The sequence below is a fragment of the Piliocolobus tephrosceles genome, chromosome 17 (genome assembly GCF_002776525.5).
Source record: "Piliocolobus tephrosceles isolate RC106 chromosome 17, ASM277652v3, whole genome shotgun sequence".
NCBI lineage: Eukaryota > Metazoa > Chordata > Mammalia > Primates > Cercopithecidae > Piliocolobus > Piliocolobus tephrosceles.
Window position 1 is genome coordinate 19821424 of NC_045450.1, and position 25315 is coordinate 19846738.

A 25315-nucleotide genomic window follows, 5' to 3' on the forward strand; every position below is an offset into this window, starting at 1 on the left:
GAAAAGGAAAAAAGAAAATACCAATGAAAGAACTGGCCAATGAGTTAATCAATACTATCCACCTAGTAGATGCTATTAGGAAATTCACAACCAAGTATCAGAACCGATAGACCAGTACAACGTCATAAGTCCCCATCTCAAGATCCCAAACCTCAAACTCTGCAAACGCCTGATTTAGGTTCTTTGAAAGCTCATTCAGCTTTTCAACATTGTGCTTCATTTCTTCCGTAGTCATCACTTCGCGCTTCCTAAAACCTTCCAGTTCTCTGTGGTAGCCCTCAAGTCTTGACTCAAATTCTGAGCATCTGAAAGTAAAGACAGTCTGGTCACATTTGGACTTTGCATTCTGTGCACTTTCAAAACATCAGCACTGCTTGCCCATATATAAGCCTGCAGAGATTTGATCAGGTACCTGCAGATTTCCTCTCCCAATCCTCCCCATTCCATCTTTCTCTCTCTCTCTCAAGATAAATGAAGATGAAAAAATAAGTTAAACTACCTCTAAGACCACCTCCCAGAAATGGAGCTGTTGTGAGCCTGTTGGTGGTTAAACATTTCCAGGTATTTTTCCTGTACAGGTTAATACGTATATGATAGATGTACACATATACATACTGTTTATTCATTCGGCCATTAGACATTTATTACTGAGTGCCTAATATATTTTATAACTGCCTTAGGCATCAGGAATATATTTGTGAAGTATGCTATTAAGTTCTCTACCTTCAAGGAGCTTGTATTTTAACTGAAGGAGACCTAGACAATAGACGTGGATGGATGGATGAATGGATGGATGGATGGATGGATGGATGGATGGATGGATGGATGGATAGATGGATGGATGGATAGATGGATGGATGGATGATAGATGAATGGATGGATGGATGGATGGATAGATGGATGGATGGATGGATAGATGAATGAATGGATGGATGGATGGATGGATGGATAGATGGATGATGGATGGATGGATGGATGGATGGATGGATAGATGAATGGATGGATGGATGGATGGATGAATGGATGAATAAATCCACAGACAGGACAAACAATAAAATATTTCTGCTAGTCATAAAAGCTCTGAAGAAAATAAAACAGGACAGAGTGACTAGTGGAAGGAAGTGGAGGGCTACTGTAGTTAGCATGATCAGGGGAGACCTTTCCAGAGATTTATCAACTTCATCCATATTATCAACAAAGCAGGTCTCAATGAGAACTGTTCCCTTTTTCTAATGAGGTAGAATAATACAGTGTGAAGTGGACAGCGTCTTGAGACAAACAAGCTAGCTTCAAATTCCCACCTTGCCACTTAGTAGCTACGTAGTCTTGGGAAAGTCGCTTAAACTGTCTGTGCCTCGGGTAGGTAAAACGAGTATAGAAAAAGTACCAGCTTAATAGTTAAAGTCAACGCGAATAACAACAACAAGAAAAGCTCAGAATTGAGCCTTGTATACATTAGTCAATACATAAGTGTTTGCTCACATTTACTAAAATGGAAACTCTATAAATACAGTTGATTTTTACTTATTTATTTATTTTTACCCAGCCCTGTTCAAGGAAATAAATATGTATCTTGTCTCCTTAATTCCTTGTTGTGTCTTCAGCAGTTAGACCATCTGATACATAGCAAATAATCAATACTCTTTGAAAAAATAAGGGAACATGTCATTGAGATCAGCTATAGTGACATTTCATAAAGTTGGTTATCTTAAGAATGCTCAATTCTGTTATGGCAGTTTTAACATTGCTTTTTTCTTAAAAACAATTTAGAGAATTTTCAAGTGGTTTGAGTCTCTCTCTCTCTCTTTCTTTCTGGAGTGCAGTGGCACAATCTTGGCTCATTGCAACCTCTGCCTCCCGGGTTCAAGTGATTCTCCAGCCTCAGCCTCCCAAGTAGCTGAGATTATAGGTGCCCACCACCACGCCCAGCTAATATTTGCATTTTTCATAGAGACAGGATTTCACCATGTTGGCCAGGCTAGTCTCAAACTTCTGACCTCAGGTGATTTACCTGCCTTGGCCTCCCAAAGTGCTGGGATTACAGGCATGAGCCACATATTCTGGCCTCCATTCCTTTTCTCAGCTTTTTATTTTTGTTTTGTAATAAGCTGTAATTTTAGATTCTGGTCAGTGTTCATTTTCAGGAATATCCTTAGTGTAAAAACGTTTCATTCATTCACTCATTAAAATGGTGAACATCCACTATAAGCAAGGAACCATGTTCTATCCGAATCCTTAGGTTCTGGTGAAACACAATGTCGGGTGCTCTCCCTAAGTAAGACATCTTCTCTTCTTTCTCCAGGGTGCCAAAGCGTTTTCCTTTGCACTTTTATGGCAGAGAGCAGCAGCTCACATCCCTGAGTCATCCATCGTGTAAATTTCATATAACTTCCAGAACCATGGAACCTACCACTGAGGTGGATGAAATGACGGGGGAGAGGGGCAACGCTTATTATTCTTCTGTTGTCCACGCAATTAGGTGCTGCTAAGTGCCTTTTCACATCATTAAATTCTTTCTGAAGCTCCAAATACTACACTCACCTAGAAATCTCTGATGAAAGCAGTTTTGAATTCCTTCCAAAGGGCAATGACATGTAAGCTCAGTGATTACCTTAAATTATTACTATTATTATTGTTTCTAATTTCTTTTTTCTTTTTTTTTTTTTTTTACTTTGAGATGGAGTCTCACTCTATCGCCCAGGCTGGAGTGCAGTGGCGCAATCTTGGCTCACTGCAAACTCTGCCTCCTGGGTTCACGCCATTCTCCTGCCTCAGCCGCCTGAGTAGCTGGGACTACATGTGCCTACCACCACGCCCGGCTAATTTTTTGTATTTTTAGTAGAGACGGGGTTTCACCGTGTTAGCCAGGATGGTCTCGATCTCCTGACCTCGTGATCCACCCACCTCGGCCTCCCAAAGTGCTGGGATTACAGGCGTGAGCCACCACGCCCGGCCTATTGTTTCTAATTTCTTATAATTGCTAAGTGCATTATAGTTTCCAAAGTACTTTCATGCCCCCGCAACACACACACATACAAACAAATGCTCCTTTACTTACAATGGGGTTACATCCCTATAAACCTATTGTAATTTGAAAATACTGGAAATTGAAAATTCATGTAATACATCTAACCTACTGAACATCATAGCTTAGCCTAGCCTACCTTAAATGTGCTCAGAACACTCACATTAGTCCACAGTTATCATCTAAGACAAAGCCTGTTTTATAATAAAATGTTGACTATCCCATGTAACTTACTATATACTGTACTGAAAGTGAAAAACAGAATGGTTGTATGGGTACTCAAAACATCACTTTCACACCATCAGAAAGTCAAAGAACCGTAAGTTGAACCATCGTAAGTCAGTGACTAGCTGTGTGTATGTGTGTGTAGATATGTAAATTCCATACATATTTCATATAAATAAATTCCAATATATTATAGTCCATAGAATAATACAATCATTAGCAAATAGTAGGCACTCAGGAAGTTAGGTTAAATAAGAGGTGTATTTGTGGGACCATTTAGAGCATACGGGGAGGATTCTAGCAGGAAACAGAATTCATTCCCATGTTCAAAGAAAGACACTTTAAGGGTTACTTGCAGGGGTGAGATATGGATAGGATTAAAGGAACAAATAGTAGACAGTGAGGCACCCAGAGACTAGCATCAGAGGGAAGCCATTAGGACCCCCAGGCTGAGGACAATGGAAAACTGGAACCATGGAGGAGGAGGCATTGACCTCAGAGGGATGCAGGTACTGCCTCTGAGCCCCAGGGCCAGGCAGGGAGGGAGAGGAGGAAAAGCTCAATAGCTACTCTCCAACCTCTTGCAGGGCTCCATTGACAGGGCCCAGCCTGGATCCAACAGACAAGAGAATGCAACACTGCAGATTGGACATCACCTTCCAGGTGCAGAGCCAGAGGGTGGGGTCGGGACAGCGAATGGAGAATAATCGGCATGGAGCCCCAAAATCATTAATGTGGGCTGGGAAAATAAAGCCAGGTTTCTTGCAGAGGAAGCAAGATTGTTTTCTCACAAGATGGATGGATGCATGAATATAGCTTAATCCATCTCACAGGCTATTCTCAGGATTAATGCAAAATGATGAACATAAGGATTTAAAGGTTCACCGAAGAGAGGGCTAAGCCCAAGGCTACCCTGCTGAGCCTCTTCTAGAGCTGCCCTCTGCTGGCCTCTGCTGTTAAGAGCTGGGGAACCGGTGGATGAGATCACGCTGAGAGTCGCCCCTCAGAAGGAGAGACGGACACTCTCGTTCTCTCGTCATAAATGACAATCGTTCCCATTCCTCAGAGTCACCCCTCACTCCTCCTAACTTCAACAGCATTTACTGTCTCTAATTGGTCTTGCGGTAATATTCTAAAATCACACATTTGCAGTTGATGGGTTGGAAGTTGAGAAGCATTTTTCTCCCCCACAGAGGTCACTGTTCAAAGGGAGAAGGAAGCTGACAGTTTTGGGATTTCTACCACATGCTGGTTACCACCTAAGCACAATCTCAGACCATCTCATTTCATCCTTCAGCACCATAAGATAGGATCTGATTCTATCCCGTTCTCCCAATGAGGGGCACAGAAGCTCAAAAAGATGAAGGAACTTGCTTCTGTTCACTTATCCAACAAAAAAATGATTTTGCCACCCAAGTCGTAAGTTTACCTATATAACCAACCTGCACATGTACTCCTGAACCTAAAATAAAAGTTAAAATATATTAAAAAGCAAATAAAGAAATTGCTGGGGAAACATGATTTTACTTTCTGGTTGGACATAAAAAAAGTGGTAGATATATACAGTGGAATACTACTCAGCCATAAAAAGAATGAATTAACGGCATTTGCAGCAATCTGGATGGGACTGGAGACCTGACCTTACCTTACCTTACCTTACCTTACCTTACCTTACCTTATCTTATCTTATGAGATGGAGTCTCACTCTGTTGCCAGGCTGGAGTGCAGTGGCGCCATCTTGGCTCACTGCAACCTCTGCCTCCCAGGTTCAAGCGATTCTCCTGCCTCAGCCTCTCAAGTAGCTGGGACTACAGGCACACATCACCACACCCAGCTAATTTTTGTACTTTTAGTAGACACGAGGTTTCACCATGTTGGCCAGGATGGTCTCGATCTCTTGACCTCATGATCCGCCCACCTTGGCCTCCCAAAGTGCTGGGATTACAGGCGTGAGCTACTGTGCCTGGCCAAGAAACTATTATTCTAAGTGAAGTAACTCAGGAATGGAAAACCAAACATCGTATGTTCTGACTCATAAGAGAGCTAAACTATGAGGATGCAAAGGCATAAGAATGATACAATGGACTTTGGGGACTCCAGGGAAAGGGTGGGAAGGGGGTGAGGGATAAAAGACTACAAATTGGATTCAGTGTATACTGGTCGGGTGATGGGTGCACCAAAATCTCAGAAATCACCATTAAAGAACTTACTCATGTAACCAAATACCACTTGTTCCTCAAAAACCTATAGAAAGAAAAAATCAGTTCCACAGAAGAGGGTGTAGAGGGTGTGTTTGGGGGGCTGGGGGGCAGGGTGGCGGAGCTGGGACATATATGGGAATTCTTTGTACTTTCTGCTGAATTTTGCTGTGAATCTAAAACTGCTCTAAAACAGTCTATTAATTTAAAAAGAAGTCAATTTCTTCCATCAGGCTAAGTTCTGGGCTCCAGGGCCAGTATCCACTCAGGTGGAGGGAGGAAAATACACACATACACTCACAAACACACACATACACACACACACACATTTTTTGGACTCCCTGGGGAGCACACTTAGGCCACATTTTCCAGGTAGCAACTACACAGGTTGACCCTTCATTCCAAACTCTCCCACTCGGTGTAGAAATCCCTGCTTTTATCTTGTAAGTATTTGCAGGAATTATGGCAGCTCAAGTTGGGAGTGGGAGCTTCTTATGTGAAGGGGACAGGGTAATTGATACGAATCTGCAGGTCATAATCCAAATGTGAACCTAGAATGGGTGTGTGTGTGTGTGTATGTGTGTGTGTGTGTGTTTGTAAAACCACGCGCATCACTTGGCCTGCTTCCCTTGACATTATTGGATTTGTCAGTATGTCTATATTTTCTTCGTCACTGGATTAAAATCTTTATTTAGCAGCCAAACACACATATATGTCTAGAATACAGCATAGTACGTCATGAAAATCCGCAATAAATACCAACTGAATTGACAAATAATGAATGAGTAAGTGATTACAGCCACATTAGCTCCGAACAAGTCCAGCTGCAAAATAGGCAATTTCTCAGCCCCCCTGCCATGCCTTTATTATCTCTGTCTTGATATCCTACAGATCTGTGGTCGCTAATGCAAGGCTGACAACTTCACTGTTACTATTGGGGAGGCCATTAGAACATGCCACTAGTTTCGCCTTTTTCTCTCTGCACCGCCAAATTGCAATTATTCGAGGCAGGAAGGGACGACATTAGCAGAGGTTACCACAGTGAAGCAGTCTTAAAGAAAACATCCCTCAGTGGGAAACCAAAGGAAATTCCTTCTCCACCAATTGTTTTCAGACTTCGCCCACACATTGCTGTGGAGTGGGGTGGGGGATGGTTTAGACAGAACCAGGAACCTGCGGCATGGGTGAAGAAGTCAGGTCTCATTTCCAAAACAATCCCAGACTCTCCCGGTACCTTTTAATCAGATCCATTTCTGCCTGATCCCTCTTGTGAAGGAGCAAGTTCCGGCTGTTTTCAAAGATATCTTCAATCTGGTCCGGCCAGAGGAACAGAGTGCTATTCAATTTGATGTCCTCATCTGCAAAACACATACTGTCTGCTCCAGGACACTGTTTAGCATAGGTCAGGTCAGCATGTGGTGAATTAATTAGGCAGAACAAGAGGTCATCAGGAGTGGTGTGGGGGTGGCAATGAATACATGGATGAGTGACAGCGACACTTGTTGACATTTGGCCAAGCTAGAAGGTAGATGATATTATCATCCTCATTTGCACAGATGGCAAACACAGCCATTGAGCCTACTGGTCAAGGTTACACTGCTAGAAGGCAGCAGAGAGGAATTCAAATCCAGGTCTAACTAATTCCAAAGCCTACATTCTAACCTCTCTGCTTGATTGCCTTCCTAGGCTAGGTCTGAGTGAAGTCAGAAATCCAGGATGATGCTCTGGTTCCACAGTTCAAACTCTTTCACTTCATCTGCATGTCGGTTTCCCTTTTGGTTAAATGGCAGTCATGGTATCAAAGTCAAATGCCCCACCCATTTATGACTCTGGTCAATTAAAATGTCCACGCTGGGTTTCCTTTGTGAATTTTGGGAGGCAGAGCCCACAGTGAGAGACCACAGTGTATCCAGGGGTCGAGGGCACAGTTCATGAACATGCAAGTGGATGGTTAGGGAACCACTTTTCACTCCCAGGCCCCACCTCTCCCTCCCGTCAACCTCCCCCTGACATCCATACATTGTGAACACCAAGTAATTCACAGGTATTTTCAGATACAAAATGGCTTGTTCAGAGCTTATCAACTTTTCCTTCAGAATCTGCCTCTCACTTCAAAACTCTAACTTGGTCCAACAAGCTTTCAAGGAGCCCTAACTATTTATTTCCTTTTACAGTATGCAGGAGCATGAAGGAAAGTGTCTCAGCCTCTTCAAAAGTGGGATTGATGAAGATTACAGATGGGTGGCCGGGGGCTGTGGCTCATGCCTATAATCCCAGCACGCTGGGAAGTCCAGGCAGGCAGATCACTTGAGACCTGGAGTTCAAGACCAGCCTGGCCAACATAGAAAAAAATCCTGTCTCTACTAAACATAAAAAAATCAGTTGGGCATGGTGGCACATGCCTGTAATCCCAACTATTCGGGAGGCTGAGGCATGAGAACTGATGGAACCCAAGAGGCAGAGAGGCTGCAGTGAGCCGAGGTGGTGGCACTGCACTACAGCCTAGGTGACAGAGCAAGACCTTGTCTCAAAAAAAAAAAAAAAAAAAAAGATTACAGATGAGTAAAATCTACTCATTTAAAAAAAATGATTCTGCATTTGGAAGTGACTTTTCCAGGAATACCAGACACAGATGCCAAGACAGGGATCTAAGAACTGCAGGTCGGCCAGGCACTGTGGCTCATGCCTGTAATCCCAGAACTTTGGGAGGCTGAGGTGGGTGGATCACGAGGTCAAGAGATCGAGACCATCCTGGCCAACATAGTGAAACCCCATCTCTACTAAAAATACAAAAATGAGCTGGGCATGGTGGCATGCACCTGTAGTCCCAGCTACTCTGGAGGCTGAGGCAGGAGAATTGCTTGAACCCGTGAGGCGGAAGTTGCAGTGAGCCGAGATCACGCCACTGCACTCCAGTCTGGCGACAGAGCGAGACTGAAAAAAAAAAAAAAGAACTGGAGGTCAAGTATCTATCTATGTCTCCTTTGTGTCTAACCAGATTCCTTTTGTGTGATTCAAATTATTGTGGATATGAGTATAAAATTAGTGCCTCTAACATATGGGGACACTTGAAAGGCAGCTCTCCTGATATTTAGTGGTAGAATTCATATAACCATCCTTTTGCTCAACACTTTACCCCCGAATATATAAATACATATGGACTACTTGAAATGTTATATATACAAATATAAAATATACATACAGGTATGCATTTCGATATACACACATGGCATTGGACTTACGCGGCAAGTCTGCATAGTCCATCAGGAACTCCAGCCGTTCACTTGCGTCTCTAAGTTGCCTCCTGAGTTTGAACACAGTGACATCACTGGATTTCTTTAGGAATTCAATGAGGGATACCAGCTCCTTAGTGTTGGCAGGAACCTCACTGACTTTGTCTGCGATGTGGCTGTACTGATTACAAATGCTACAGAAAAGAAATAGCCATTGTCATCATTGTCATCATCATCATCGTCACCATCACCATCTAAAATGACTTTCTTGCAAGACTCCATGCTCAAAAGATATAATTCCTACTTGGAAAAAAGAACAATTTTTTTAAAAATTTTTTTCCCTGCCTGCAAATCCTTGATAGATAATATTCACATGCACACTAAACTCCAGGAATAATAACAGTCGTAATGATAATAATATCTGTTATGTATTAAGCCGTTATGAAGTGCCACACCCCATTCTAATCATTTCCATATATTAACTCATTTAATCCTCACAACAATTCTAAGAGGTAGATACTACTATTATCTACACTTCGGAATGGAAGAAAGTGACTCTGAGTAACATTATTGAAAGCAACATGGTATGTAGATGTCAGAGCCAAGATCTGAACCTGGGTTAATTGACTCCAAAGCTCATACTCTTAACAAATACACCATACTACCTTTCATACACAGAACCTAGATTTAGACCAAAACACCACCACCACCACCAACAGCAATCCCTCACATTTTGTGTTGAAATAGAGCACTAAATTAATTTTTAATCTTTTTTTTTTTTTTTTTTTTTTTTGAGACAGAGTCTCACTCTATCAACCAGGCTGGATTACAGTGGTGTGATATCTCAGCTCACTGCAACCCATGCTTCCCAGGCTCAAGTGATTTTCCTGCCTCAGCCTCCTAAGTAGCTGGGATTACAGGTGCCTGCCACCACACCTGGCTAATTTTTGTATTTTTAGTAGAGATGGAGTTTTGCCATGTTGGTCAGGCTGGCCTTTAACTCCTGACCTCAGGTGATCTGCCCACTTTGGCCTCCTAAAGTGCTGCGATTACAGGCATGAGTCACCACGCCTGGCCTTTGGCAGAGAAAATTTGCCATTACTGGGACCACCAGGTCTAACTGGCCACTTTTCAAACATAAGACTGAAACATGATGTTATTATACAGATAATTTGAATATGCTCTAATTTATGCAAAAGGAAATGACTGACGGTCTTCAGCATCTTAACTACAATGAGAAGCAAATTATCCGCAATACGTCCACTCCTAGCACAGAGTGGTCCTCAACAGATGTTAGCAATGATATCATAGTTTTGTTATTATTACTTGATTGTGACATGCTGATTTTTTTTTTTTCTTTTTTGAGGCAGAGTCTTGCTCTATCACCCAGGCTGGAGTGCAATGGCATGATCTCAGCTTATCGCAACCTCTGCCTCCCGGGTTCAAGAAATTCTCTGCCTCAGCCTCCCTAGTAGCTGGGATTACAGGTACCCCCCCACCACCACCACCACACCTGGCTAATTTTTGTATTTTTAGTAAAGATGGGTTTTCATCATCTTGACCAGGCCGGTCTTGAACTCCTGACCTCATGATCCACCTGCCTCAGTCTCCCAAAGTGCTGGGATTACAGGCATGAGCCACCGCTGCCAGCCCTGTTGATGTTATTTTTAAGGCAGACAGAAACTTGAGAAGTCAGCCACCAACTTGGAGTTCAGCTGCTAACTTGGGTGTCTGCATTCTTAGATATCCCTGGGTTCAGAATGAGGCTCTTATTTTCACTTATATTAAAAAGACCTAAGGACATTATAAATTTATTTTGATACGGATGAATACACTGATCGACTAAGGCACCATGTTGCTTTGATTTGACAGGAACAAATGGATGATTGCTTAAGGGAAAAAAATCCATGGCTCAAACTTTCCCAAGAAAGTCTCCAAGTAGGCCGGGTATAGTGGCTCATGCCTGTAATCCCAGCAGTTTGGGAAGCTGAAGTTGGAGGATCACTTGAGCCCGGGAGTTTGAGACCAGCCTGGGCAACATGGCAAAACTCCATCACTACAAAAAATACAAAAAGTAGCCAGGTGTAGTGGTGTGCGTCTGTAGTCCCAGCTACTTCGGGGGCTGAGGCAGGAGGATGGCTTGAGGCCAGGAGGTCGAGGCTGCAGTAAGCTTTGATCATGCCACTGCACTCCAGTCTGGGCAACAGAGTAAGACCCTGTCTCAACTTTTAAAAAAAGAAGGCTGAAAACCTTTTGCTATCCTCATCCCAATCCCAAACCCATATCCTATAAGCAAAGCAACTGAAGATCCAGGCTGGGCGCGGAGGCTCACGCCTGTAATCTTAGCACTTTGGGAGGCCAAGATGGGCAGATCACCTGAGGTCAGGAGTTTGAGACTAGGCTGGCCAACATGATGAAACCCTGTCTCTACTAAAAATACAAAAAATTAGCCGGGTATGGTGATATGCGCCTATAATCCCAGCTACTCGGGAGGCTGAGGCTGGTGATCACTTGAACCTGGGAGGCGGAGGTTGCAGTGAGCCAAGATAATGCCACTGCACTCCAGCCTGAACAACAGAGTGAGACTCAGTCTCAAAAAAAAGAAAAGAAAGAAAGAAAAAAAGAAACTGAAGATCCAAGAGGCGAGGCGGGGGTTGCACAGCTCATAAATAGAAGGTCTTGGATTCAAAACTAGCTATTCTGGCTCCAAAACCAGGAATCAGACCTCTTCATCAATGAGTGAGAAAGCTGCTTGCACATGGACTTTGAGGTCAAAATGAACTAACTGGGTTAATTCCCAGATATGCCACTGCCTAACCTGTCAGAGTCTCAGGGTCTTCATCAACATGATGGAGAAGATAATGAACAACTTCTTAGGGTTGTTGTGAGTTCTTGAACAGATCTATTCTTTGCAGAGTACTTATTGGTGCCTAGACTATCCAATGTGCTGGGAAGATGGCCACTAGTATTATGATTAATTTGCTGATGATTTTCTGATATGTATTTTGTAAAACTTAAAGTACTATAAAACGCTAAAATTATACATATATGAATAATATAGTATATAATAGAATATTAATAGTGGTGATTATTACTAAATCATTTTATTTTATACTTGTTTATTTTGAGGTAGGGTCTTGCTCTGTGGCTCAGGCTGGAGTGCAGTGGCTCAGTCATAACTCACTGCAGCCTTGAACTCCTGAACTCAAGTGATCCTCCTGCCTCAACTTGCATATCTCTCCTCTTTTTTATTTAATTTTTTTATTTTTTTGAGACAGAGTCTCATTCTGATGCACAGGCTGGAGTGCAGTGGTGTGAACATGGCTCATTGCAGCCTCCACTTCAGGGGCTCAAGTGATCCTCCCGCCTCAGCCTCTTGAGTAGCTGGGACCACAGGCACATACCACCATGCCTGGCTAATTTTTTAATTTTTATTTTTGTACGGATGGCATCTTCCCATGTTGCCCAGGCAGGTCTTGAACTCCTGGGCTCAAGCCATCCTCCTGCCTCCACCTCCCAAAGTAAACCTAATCTCATGTTGGGACTATAGACGTGAGCCACGGCACCTGGCCACTAAATCATTTTCGTCTATAAAGTGCTTTGAGGAAGACAACTAGGATAACATGGAATAACCATTTTCTAACCTCCAGATAGAGACACAGTAGAAGGCAGCTGTCGTCTCAGCCGAGCATCCATTACCTCTTTCTGTAGCAATACCTATGTCTTCTCAGGAACCCCCACCCCTTTCAGTTCATGTGGTTTACGTAGGGTTGACACCCATCCCAGGGATGGGAACACCAGCCAAATCTAGGTCATCCTCTTGGCCAGTGTTTGATTCCATGTTGTACAAATGACCCAAGTCAGGCCAACCTCACACGGGCCAGGACTTTTCCAACGATGATGGAAAAAGAAACTTTTTGCCTCCTCTGGATAGGAACCTGGAAGGATGGAAGCCTGGAGCTGCAGAAGCCCATAAACTGGAGAAAAAGTGTTAGAGAATGGAGCCAACATGGAGGAAAGCCAAGCAGAGACAGGGGAATTGCATCCTAATTGCAGTGTGGAGGGCCTGAAGCTAGAAACCCTAAACTTTTCAACATGTGAGCCACAAATTCCCTTTTTAAACCAAGCTAGTCTGTTTGAGCTTCTATCCATTACGACCAAAAACATCTAGTCCAACACATAGTTATCAATAAAATAAAGGCATAACATAGAGTTTAAGATTGAACAATGGAACCAAACGTGGTGGCTCACACCTGTAGTCCCAAGAGACTTAGGAGGCTGAGGCAGGAGGATCACTTGCGCCTAGGAGGTCGAGGCTGCCGTGAGCTATGATCACGACACTACTGCACTCCAGCCTAGGAGACAGAACAAGACCATGTCTCTAAAAAAAAGAAAAAAAAATGATATGCAAATAGAGGCAGGAGGATCTCTTGAGTCTAGGAATTTGAGGCTACGGTGCACTGTGACCTGGGAATAGCCACTACAATCCAGCTTGGACAACATAGCGAGACCCTATCTCTGAAAACAATTAAAAAATTAGCCAGCCACAATGGTGGATGCCTATAGTCCTAGCTACTCAGGAGGCTGAGGCAAGAGGATTGCTTGAGCGTAGGAGTTCGAGGCTACAGTGAGCTATGATCAGGCCACTGCACTCCAGACAGAGTGAAACTCCATTTTGAAAAAGAAAAAGATTGAACAACAGAATTTCCAGACCTATACAGCAGAATTCTGCCTAGGAGTGATTCTAAGGAAAATGCGCCTGTAAGCACTTTGTGTTTTAAAATATGTGCTAGATGGACAGTGAGAAGGGCCCATGACCTCAGACAGACAAGCCCAGGAAGCAGTCTGCATTCTCCCGAATTTGCCTGCAAGAAGGCAAAAGCTTCAGGATCAGAGACGCACTGCTAAGAAATGCCCTCCATCCGCCTACTCCAACCCCCATGTCTCTTTCTCTTGACTGTTCACCTCCTAGCCTGAACCTGAATTCCTCACTACCCTTACCTAGGGGCAGAAAAAACTTGAACTAGAAAATAATCTGTTCACTGCTAGAAGGTGCAAGTTCTGATCACTTTTTCATCTCCGGTTGGTGCCAAATACCATGGCTATTTGTACAGAATTACGATACCTGGTATTGGTGTCTCGGTTTACATCCACTTGGAATTGAATCAGATGTTCTTTAAGATTTTGAGCTCGCTCACAGAGATCGTAATTTAGGGCCGTAGCATCAAGGCAGAACATGGCTAAAGGCACGGTGATGTGCATGGATGCAATTTCATTTCTCCGTTTCTTTATGGCATTGATCTTCTGCAGAAAGGAGCACATTCAGTAGCTTGATTTGCCCTTGAGCCTCTCCCATTTGCCCCCAGCCTCACCCCAGCCCACCCTAGTCCAATGCTGAGCACGGTCTATGCACCAAAGAGACACTAACTGCTCATTGGATTGTCTGCAACACATGTCGCCAAGGTATAAAATTTCAAGTGACATTTCCTACCGTCACAAAATCATCAATGTCGTGATTTTCTTTCAGGAATGCAGCGATGTTTTGTTCTGCTGTGTTATCCAGTAAGTCATTATACATTTTGTAGACATTTAAATATCTTCCATATTGAAGAGTGTGAAATCAAACACACAAATACAAGTCAATCAAATCAGATGAGTCAGAGTGGCAAATGAAGACACAGTAGCATTTTAAAAAATTTAGCCCAATTCAGGAAAGAGAACTATAATGTGGCAAAAAGTTGCATTACAGAACTCAGAATTTTGGCTCTGAATTTCAATTTCACCACTTCCTAGCAGTGTAAATTTAGACAAGATATTTCACTTTTTCCAGGACCAGTGTTGTATTAGTCCATTTTCACACTGCTGATAAAGATATACCCGAGAGTGGGAAGAAAAAGAGGTTTAATTGGACTTACAGTTCCACATGGCTGGGGAGGCCTCAGAATCATGGCAGGAGACAAAAGGCACTTCTTACGTGGCAGTGGCAAGAGAAAATGAGGAAGAAGCAAAGGTGGAAACCCCTGATAAACCCATCAGATCTCGTGAGACTTATTCATTATCACGAGACTAGCATGGGACAAAATGGCCCCCATGGTTCAATGACCTCCCCCTGTGTCTTTCCCACAACACGTGGTAATTCTGGGAGATAGAATTGAAGTTGAGATTTGGTGGGGACACAGCCAAACCATATCATTCTGCCCCTGGCCCCTCCAAATCCCATGTCCTCATATTTCAAAACCAACCATGCCTTCCCATTAGTCCCCTAAATTCTCAACTCATTTCAGCACCAACCCAAAAATCCAGTCCAAAGTCTCATCTGAGACAAGGCAAGTCCCTTCTGCCTATGAGCCTGTAAAATCAAAAGCAAGCTTTTGATTCTGTCTACTAAAAATACAAAAATTAGCTGGACGTGGTGGCACATGCCTGTGGTCCCAACTACTTGGAAGGCTGAGGCAGGAAAACTGCCTGAACCCAGGAGGTGGAGGTTGCAGTGAGCTGAGATCACGCCACTGTACTCCAACCTGGGTAACAGCAAGACGCCATCTCAAAAAATAATAAAAGAAAAGAAAAGAAAATAACTGTGTATCTAAGATTCCAAGAATAGGGAAAACAGAGGTTTCAAATAGACTCTCCCAAATCAAATTCACAAGGGCAGGGCTTCCAAATATGAGCCCATGATTTTTTGACTAGGTTAGCAGTTGTTCCCAACTGGTGGAGACTTCTGGCCATGCCCGAAGACATTCTTGGCTGTCACAACCAGGGGATTCCTGCTGGCATGCATAATTCCTACAAGGATTCTGCTAAACAGCCCACCACCCACAGGACAGCCCCCACAACAGAATTTTCCAGTCAAAAATGTCAATAGAGCTGCAGTACAAAAACTCTGGGTTGGTGTGACCATATCTCTTAGTTTGCCTGGGACAGTCCAGGTTTACACCTGTTGTCCCATGGTAATAGTTAACAACACTCTTTTCAACCGTAAAGTGTCTCACTCTGGAAGTTACTTACAGGATCACCCTAAACTAGTGTGATATGGTTTGGTTGTGTCCTCACCCAAATTTCACCTTGAATTGTAGTTCCCATAATTCCCATGTGTTGTGGGAAGGACTCGGTGGGAGGTAATTTAATCACGAGGGGCAGTTACCCTCATGCTGTTCTCGTGACAGTGAGTTCTCACGAGATCTGACGGTTTATAAGAGGCTTTTCCTTCCCCCTTTTGCTCAGTGCTTCCCCTTCCTGCTGCCATGAGAAGAAGGACGTGTTTGCTTCCTCTTCTGCCATGACTGTAAGTTTCCTGAGGCCACCCCAGACCTGCAGAATTGTGAGTCAATTAAGCCTCTTTCTTTTGTAAATTACTCAGTCTCAAGCATGTCTTCATTAGCAGCGTGAGAATAGACTATACATAGTGATTAGTCACGTGTGCAACTGTGAGATGATTTACAGTGTGATGATTAAAGGGCATGGCCTGTGGGTTCAGATAACTGATTCTCAATCCCCAAATCCAAAAAGCTCTGAAAACTGAAAGTTGCCTCAAAATTCACTTGGTAGCAAAAGTTGGCCTAAACGGATATGAGGCTATTTACGTGAGTACTTACAGGTTTCCCTGCAGAAATATCAACATGTTGCCTCAGACCTCACAGAAACTGCAGGATAATATATGATATATGCATTATGTTACTTTTATATAACCCAGAAATTTTGAAGTGTCAAAACCCATCTGGCTTCACAACTATCAGATAATGGAGGTGGACCTGTAACTGAATTTGAATCCTGACTCTCCTAACTATTTGCTATGTAACACTGGGACAGTTAGAGTTTTCTCATCTGTAAAGTGGGGACAAATAGTAACGCTCATGTAAGTATTGGCTATTCTTACTATGTATGTGTTCAGGTGTGTGGGAACAGGAATAGCTTATTGGATGAGAGTTAAGAATGCCAAATCAATGCCAAAAAGCTACGTAGCTAATAAAGTTATAACTCAACTTACTTGAGGGGGCCAACTTGATTTTTCTGAAATACCTTGAAAGTTTGACTCAAAAAATCAGAAAAAAGTTTTTCTTCCGCATTAACAGTTCCAAGGATCAGATTATATCCTTTCAGCTCTGGGAACAGGACAGATTCCACCTAAAGAGTAAACACCACTTTTGCACGTTGCGAGACTTAAGAAGGGAGATACCAAAATGCAAAGCCTCCTGTAATCCGCTCATTTCCAGGGATGCCAGCTGCATGTTTACTCTATTTCCTCTGAAATAGCGCTGGAATCACCTGCTGTTTCTTCCTCTGTTCTCTTTCCTTTCCTTCTTGCCTGGATTACTCATCTTTCCAATCCCTGACCTTTCAGGTGTCTTGCCCTTTGAGAGTCCCCCTTGCTCCCGCTCCCTGCCCCACCACCCTCCAGTGGATGTTGGTTTCCCTGTTTCAGGCTCACCTTCTGAACTTTTCCTGCTTAGCACTCATCACAATTGCAATTAGATGAATGTGTAATGAGATGTTCTAGGTATGTCATGGAATACAAACCCCCCTGAAGGCCTGGATCATATTTGACTTCTTCACTGTTATATCCCCAGGGCCTAGCACAAGTTTGGCACTTAGTAAGTGCTCAAAAAATACTGTGTGAGTCAATGAATATTATTTTAGTGCTCCCCTCCTCCCCTACTACCCAGTTTTCCTCTCTAATGAAAAGTCCAGGTCGGTCTTGAACAGCTGCTTGTACACATTGCCAATCAGCAGCAGCAGCAGTGAAGGAGAGTTTAAAGCAGTATGTATTTCAGCTGTCCCCCATGCATAGTCATCCAAATTACAGGGTCTTCTCTTCCATTTCCTTCCTAGGGATACTGGTCATAGGAGAGCTTCCCACTGTTTCTTCCCCTCCCACATACCCAGTTTTAATGGAGCATTTAGAACCCTATAAGTAGCGATTTGCAAAGAGAAGAGTGCTTGGGCCTCCTTGCACTGCATCCGTGAACTCCTGGGCATTCGTTTCACATAAGCAAGGCCCATGTGAAGCACACATAATGTATGGAGAGAGTGAGAAGGTGGGAGCGTGAGGGAGCTAGCCAGCAAGACCCCACAGATCCCTTCCCTGTATGGAACTGGACAATGGCCCTTTGGCCGTAACCAATCAGAGGGAGTTAAGAAAAGACGGCACTAAAAGGAGTTACATCCACGTGCATGATCCTGTCTAGTAATAAAAGTTTGTTAATAAGTGTCTGGAATTTAATTAGTAACTCTACCCTGGAGAGCAAACTGGAAAGGGCTTGGGCCAGGAAGGGAATGGTTCTTCTCTCCAGAAGCCTACAGTGGCTAAAACATAACAAACCAACCAACAAACATGCACACAGACAAGTGAAACGTCAAACAAAAATTTTTAAAAATTCTTGGCAAGTTAATGACAGTTGATTCATGATGGATTATTAACTCAGGGATATGGCTTGGGACCTATCTCAGTCATTGAAGTTGACATCATGGAGGACACCATCCTCTCTCACAAAGTAGCTCTTTTTTTTTTTCTTTTTTCTATTTTTTTTGGAGACAGAGTCTCGCTCTGTCGCTCAGGCTGGAGTGAAGTGGTGCCCTCTCGGTTCACTAAAACCTCTGCCTCCCGCATTCAAGCGATTCTCCTACAAAGCAGCTCTTCATGCCCTTGTTAGAAGCACAATTCTAAGAATGATGGTTTCCAGCTGCATCCATGTCCCTACAAAGGACACAAACTCATCCTTTTTTATGGCTGCATAGTATTCCATGGTGTATATGTGCCACATTTTCTTAATCCAGTCTGTCACAGATGGACATTTGGGTTGATTCCAAGTCTTTGCTATTGTGAATAGTGCTGCAATAAACATACGTGTGCATGTGTCTTTATAGCAGCATGATTTATAATCCTTTGGGTACATACCCAGTAGTGGGATGGCTGGGTCATATGGTACATCTAGTTCTAGATCCTTGAGGAATCGCCATACTGTTTTCCATAATGGTTGAACTAGTTTACAATCCCACCAACAGTGTAAAAGTGTTCCTATTTCTCCACATCCTCTCCAACACCTGTTGTTTCCTGACTTTTTTAGCAAACTATCACAAGAACAGAAAACCAAACACCGCATGTTCTCACTCATAGGTGGGAACTGAACAATGAGATCACTTGGACTTGGGAAGGGGAACATCACACACTGGGGCCTATCATGGGGAGGGGGGAGGGATTGCATTGGGAGTTATACCTGATATAAATGATGAATTGATGGGTGCTGACGAGTTGATGGGTGCGGCACACCAACATGGCACAAATATACATATGTAACAAACCTGCACGTTATGCGCATGTACCCTAGAACTTAAAGTTTAATAAAAAATAAATTAAAAAATAAAAGAAGCACAATTCTGGGCCGCGTGAATATTTCTTTATGGTCCAAATCATCTGTCTGGGGTCAAGCGGGTATACTCAGGCTATATCTCCAAAGTGAAGCTCCCTTAACTGAATATCACAGTGACCTGACTTGTACAACCTCTTTCAATACATTTTATTCACTAAGTGAATAAATCATGCAAATGAATGATTAAGTGACTACTATACCTTAGGGATCCCATTAGAGTTCTTAATAATTTCCAGGAAAGAGTCACGTATTAATTCCCAGCAGCCATCAAAAGATGGATTGAAGACAATAATGGGTTCACTGACTTCAAGTTTGATCATGATTAGCTGAGGTATGAAAAACTTCATCTCTTGGTAGGGCTCCTTAAAATCATTCCCATCCTTCAGGAGACATAAGGTAGGGCAAGTGTTACAAAATCGGGCCTTCCAAAATCAAGGGAGTGAATTTTATACATTCACAGAACTACATGAGGACCAGAAAAGGCAATGAAGGGCATCATACACTGTTTATATTTAAAATACGGGCTGGGGCCGGGCACTGTGGCTCACACCTGTAATCCCAGCACTTTGGAAGGCGGAGACAGGTGGATCACCTGAGGTCAGGAGTTCAAGATCAGTCTGGCCAACATGGTGAAACCCCATCTCTACTAAAAAACACAAAAAACTAGCCAGGCGTGGTGGTGGGCGCCTATAATCCCAGCTACTTGAGAGGCTGAGGCAGTAGAATCACTTGAAACCAGGAGGCAGAGGTTGTAGCGAGATCAGGCCATTACACTCCAGCCTGGGCAACAAGAGCGAAACTCCATCTCAAAAAAACAATAAAAACAAATAAAATATGTATTGGGTCTAGCTTAGCCCACCCTGACTCCATGCACTCTCCCTTTCCCAAAGCCTTTATTCCCTTTTGTTTATGCGGCTTGGTAATTCCTGTACCCAATTTCTAGATCCTTCCCATCCTTCAAAATTCAGCTAAAACATTTCTTCCTTTGGGAAGCCACCGTGTTTCTCAGCTGGATATAATCTCCTCCCACTTCTGTACTTGTGTATTTCTACTTCCTCTGTTTTTTTTGTTTGTTTGTTTGTTTGTTTGTTTTTATTTGTTTTCTTAGAGACAAGGTCTCACTATGTTGCCCAGGCTGGTCTTAAACTGCTGAGCTCAAGTGAGCCTCCTGCCTCAGCCTCCCAAAGTGCTGGGATTACAGGCATGAGACACCAGGCCCAGCCTAGTATTTTTTTCTTTCTCTGTGGTAGGAATTTACATGCATATCTCAACTTCTCTGTTCTAAAGTTGAGGGCAGGATCTATGTCTGATCATCTCTCTCCTCCAAAATACCTGAGACAGCATATAGTACCTAATAGGTGCTCAATAAAAATTTATTGATTCAGTCCGAAAGTATTAATCGTAATCTGTATAACCCCGAATGGAGTTGCTAATGAGCATACAGTTTATTTTAGACACTCAAAATGTCAACCTTGCTACAACAGAAATATTGACATAGAGCTATTTCCAATTCCCTACAAAAGCTCTAACCCGGGATACCCTCATAAACCACAGCACCTAATGAAATTGTCAAAAGGTAGCTGTAAAGTACATCTTACACAGAGGTTTCTAGATCCATTTAAAGATGACTGATGATATTTGGTGAATACCTACTGTATACCAAACACCTATAAATTCCCCCCTTTTTTCCAGACATAGGAAGATTTTACATTTCCCTTTGTGTGGAATTTTAGAGTGAGATTGGCTTCCACTCCTGGGTTTCTTCTGCTTAGCAAAGTAGACAATTATGATGACATTTATAGATTGGTCCTCTTTAGAGAGCTAACATTGCAATTCAGCACCATTGGTTTCTATATTTTTGAGCAAAAGGCCAATTGTTCATCTTTACTTCATTTGGAAAACTTAACCATTTATAACCAGGTAATTTTTTATTTTTATCACTTTTTTAAGGTAAAACATGCACATGGCATAAAATTCAAAAGAATATTTATCGATTTTTAGGCTATCTAAATTCAGGGAATGCTATGGTGCTTTGAAAACTAGGACTTACTGTTTTCAGTGTCTTTTTTTTTTTTGAGTTGGAGTCTTGCTCTGTCACCCAGGCTGCAGTGGCGTGCTCTCGGCTCACTGCAACCTCTGCCTCCCAGGTTCAAGCAATTCTCCTGTCTCAGTCTCCTGAGTAGTTGGAACTACAGGCATGCACCACCATGCCCGGCTAATTTTTGTGTTTTTAGTGAGACGGGGGTTTCACCATGTTGACCAGGCTAGTCTCGAACTCCTGACCCCAGGTGATCTGCCTGCCTCAGCCTCGTAAAGTTCTGGGATTACAGGCATAAGCTACCGCGCCCGGCCAGTGTTTTTAGTTTTCATTTCAACTTCACTAAAACAGTTTCATTAAAACAGTTCTTAATTGGGTCAACAAAGCCTTTTGTCTTGGAAGTGCACCTTGCCAAGACCAAAGAACAAAAGCCCGTATCTGCAATGAAACATACAAGCCACTGTATGTTTCAAGCCAAAGACTGAAAACAAATCTTTTCCAACCCCTTCCTTGTAACAGAGAGGATGAAAAAAATGATTCCTTCTCCTCGAACTGTAAGACATAGGTATTTCATTTTATGCAATTTTTCTTTACATTTTCTTAACAACTTCTTTACTTCTGTACATTTTTACCAACTTAATACTGAGTGGTTATCTCAAGGAAGTTTGCTATGTATTTAAGAAAATTATTTTTAAAATTATTCCAATCCACCGCTGGACTGGACTTTTTAAGATTTTATTTATGGTTTTATATCTCTCTTTAAAAATTAAAAAAAAAAGATACCTATTAATTGTACATATTTATGGGATACATATAATATATAGTGAGATCATGGTAATTAGCATATCCATCATCTCAAATGTTTACTTTTTTTTTTCTTTTTGAGACAGAGTTTCACTCTTGTCGCCCAGGCTGGAGTGCAATGGTGTGATCTGGGCTCACTGCAGCCTCCACCTCCTGAGTTCAAGCAATTCTCTTGCCTCAGCCTCCCGAGTAGCTAGGACTATGCACCCGCCACCACACAGCACATTTTTGTATTTTTAGTAGAGATGGGGTTTCACCATGTTGACCAGGCTGGTCTTGAACTCCTGACCTCAGGCGATCCGCCTGCCTTGGCCTCCCAAAGTGCTGAGATTATAGGCATGAGCCACTGCACCCAGCCACATTTACCATTTGTGTGTGTGTGTTGGCAACATTCAATATCCTTCTTCCAGCTAAAAGAAGGCATTTTTATAAACTAACAACTGCCTGATGTGGGTGCAAGTCAGGCATTTCACTTTGTGCCCTGGCTCACAGCTGAGGACATACACGACAGAATCCTGACTCTAACCAGGTAACCAGGTTATTCCCCTCAAAAGGTCCAAGTGCAGGTCCGTGACATACTTTGTGTATCATGAAAAGGGAAACGAGGTCCTCAAGCGACTTAATGACCAGCTCCCTGAGCTGCAGCGACATGAATGATGCCACAGAAGCAAAATATTCCTCAATGTTTCGACAGGAGTCATAGCTGCTCTTAGGAGCGAAATGAACCCAGTACTCCTTCTGTGAGGTAAAAAGCTGGGCACAGGTGGGGATCCACCTGTAAAGACAGAAGGTGTCCACGTGAGAAGCTCTTCTGGGCTCCGAGGAACCCTCTTGCCATGCCCCCTGAGCTCAGTGATGAGGCAGATGGGCTCATGTCCCACCAAGCAGCCTCGCAAATCAGTACTTTCAATTTCCGGTCACCTTACCTGCCATGCCTCTTTCTTGGGAAAAAAGTAATAAGATTTGAATGAACAGGTTATTCTTCCATTGAGAATACCCAAATGAAAAAGGGATACTGGTGGCACATCCTGCTGAAAGAGTCTACAGTTCCTTCATTATAATCAGAGATTGGGGTAAAGGGGCATAAGGAACTAGAATGTTCTGTCCAACTTCTCTCTCTCTAGCAGGTGCCTGGCTTCTGATTCAGACTTTGTAGCGGGAAAGAGAGAACAAAGAGCAAAGAAACAAAACATGAAAGGAGAAACTCCAGTGTGGCCCTGGCTGCTCAGAAGTTGATGGTAGAAATCAGAAAACCAAAAGAAGAAATAGCCAAGTGTGGTGGCTCATGCCTGTAATCCCAGCACTTTGGGAGACCAAAGCGGGCAGATCACTTGAGGCCAGGAGTTTGAGACCAGCCTGGCCAACATGGCAAAACCCGTCTCTACAAAAAAAAAAAAAAAAAAAAACAAAAATTGGCTGGGCATGGTGCATGGTGGCACACACCTGTAGTCCCAGCTTGGGAGGCTGAGGCAGGAGAATCACTTGAACCTGGGAGATGGGAGGTTGCAGTGAGCTGAGATTGTGCCACTGCACTCCAACTTGAGTGACAGAGCAAGTGAAACTCTGTCTCAAACAAACAAACAAACAAACAACAACAAAGAAGAAGAATAAATAGATGGTTCATTGTTTCTTTCCTCCCATGGACCCCAGTTTCTAATTCCCAGTGGAAACCAATGGCCTTTTCATCCTATCGCATCTTTTCTCTGATTGCTAAAAAGATACTACTCTAGCAGTCAGAGAAGCACTACTACTGGTTGTAGTCATAGAGGTATGAGATTTATTGAGCAGCTATTATGTGCCAATGATTGCATCTACATTTTCTCTGCTAATAGAAAACCCATCCGCAGGTATTATTATCACCATTTTATACAAGGGAATTTCTCTGGCTGTGGAGGTAGTCTTGCAGGCATTTGCAAACGAAAAAGGAATTGTGTAAATGTAAGAAACCCTTTTGCCTTAAAATCTTGAGGCTGTTTATCTGGACCATCTGAATATAAGTCATTCAAATGCATTCCCCTGTAACACAGTAAGGTCTAAAGCAGGGGTCCCCAACCTCTGGGCCACAGACTGGTTGTGTAGGAACCCAGCCATACAGCAGGAAGTGAGCAGCAGGTGGGCGAACGAAGCTTCATCTGTATTTACAGCCACTCCCCATGGCTTTTGTTACCGCCTGAGTCTGCCTCCTGTCAGACCAGCAGTGGCATTAGATTCTCACAGGAGCGTGAACCCTATTGTGAACTGCACATGCCAGGGCTCTAGGTTGCACACTCCTTAGGAGAATCTAATGCCTGATGATCTGTCACTGTCTTCCATCACCTTCCGATGGAACCATCTAGTTGCAGGAAAACAAGCTCAGGGCTCCCTCTGTTTCTACATTACGGTGAGTCGTAGAATTATTTCATTATCTATTACAATGTAATCATAAAAACAAGGTGCACAGTAAATGCTGTGTGCTTGAATCATCCCGAAACCCCTACCTGCCCCACTCTGTGGGAAAATTGTCTTCCCCGAAACCAGTCCCGGTTGCAGAAACGGGCGGGAACAGCTGGTCTAAAGGATCCCAGGAGGAGGAAATGGGGGTGACAGCCTCCCAAGGAATGGTGATGGGGGAGTTTCAAGAAGGCAGAGGGAGACCAGGTGTGGGGCAGAAAGCAGCTGGACATGAAAAAAAGAGGACACGAGGCCGGGCGCGGTGGCTCATGCCTGTAATCCCAACACTTTGGGAGGCTGAGGCGGGCAGATGACAAGGTCATGAGATTCAGACCAGCCTAGCTAACACAGTGAAATCCCGTCTCTACTAATAATACAAAAAAAATCAGCTGGGCATGGTGGCACGCTACTCGGGATGCTGAGACAGGAGAATTGCTTGACCCCGGGAGGTGGACATTGCAGTGAGCTGGCTGAAATTGCGCCATTGCACTCCAGCCTGGGCAACAGAAAGAGACTCTGTCTCAAAAAAAAAAAAAAAAAAAGACACAAAAGGATGCCGGTGGGACGACCCCCAGGCTGGGTACCAGCTTCATTTCAGAGGGTTTTCAGTCTTTAAGGTATCGTGGTGCATCCCCACTTGGAGGGCAGATACTGACTTGTTGAGAAGAGTCTGGTGCGCCTCCAGGCAGTGTTTCTGGATCACATCCCAATATTCCTGAGGCTGCAGAGGCAATTTTCCCGCTAGTATTTCTGCTATTCGAACAAACCTAAGGTCTCTGAATCTGCCAAAAGAGAGGGAGAAATTTCCTAAGCTAAAGAACGCTTAATAACAAATCCCACAGGACAGGTTCCAAGGGTGTGTGTTCACGTTTCTCAATGAGAGGAAAGTTAAGCAGAATCAAAAGAATTCCAGGATATGGGAAAGATCCTGAGGAGGATATGGGAGGTTGAGGAGGCAGGAGCTAAGTCCTAAAGAACATTTGCAGGGAGGGGAC

At 43.3% G+C, this 25315-nt stretch overlaps 1 protein-coding gene across 2 annotated transcripts in view; it reads right to left on the reverse strand.

Annotated features, from left to right (window-relative positions):
* DNAH3 (dynein axonemal heavy chain 3) overlaps window positions 1-25315 on the reverse strand; it is a 206043-nt gene that overhangs the window by 157414 nt on the left and 23314 nt on the right. For both annotated transcript variants that reach the window (XM_023224996.2, XM_023224997.1), the window contains 9 exons: window positions 24977-25102; window positions 22470-22665; window positions 19249-19428; window positions 16669-16805; window positions 14173-14278; window positions 13807-13985; window positions 8691-8875; window positions 6683-6806; window positions 152-305 (listed from right to left, as the gene is read on the reverse strand). In XM_023224996.2, the coding sequence (XP_023080764.1) occupies window positions 152-305; window positions 6683-6806; window positions 8691-8875; window positions 13807-13985; window positions 14173-14278; window positions 16669-16805; window positions 19249-19428; window positions 22470-22665; window positions 24977-25102 (1387 nt within the window). The remainder of the gene's footprint in view (window positions 1-151; window positions 306-6682; window positions 6807-8690; window positions 8876-13806; window positions 13986-14172; window positions 14279-16668; window positions 16806-19248; window positions 19429-22469; window positions 22666-24976; window positions 25103-25315) is intronic.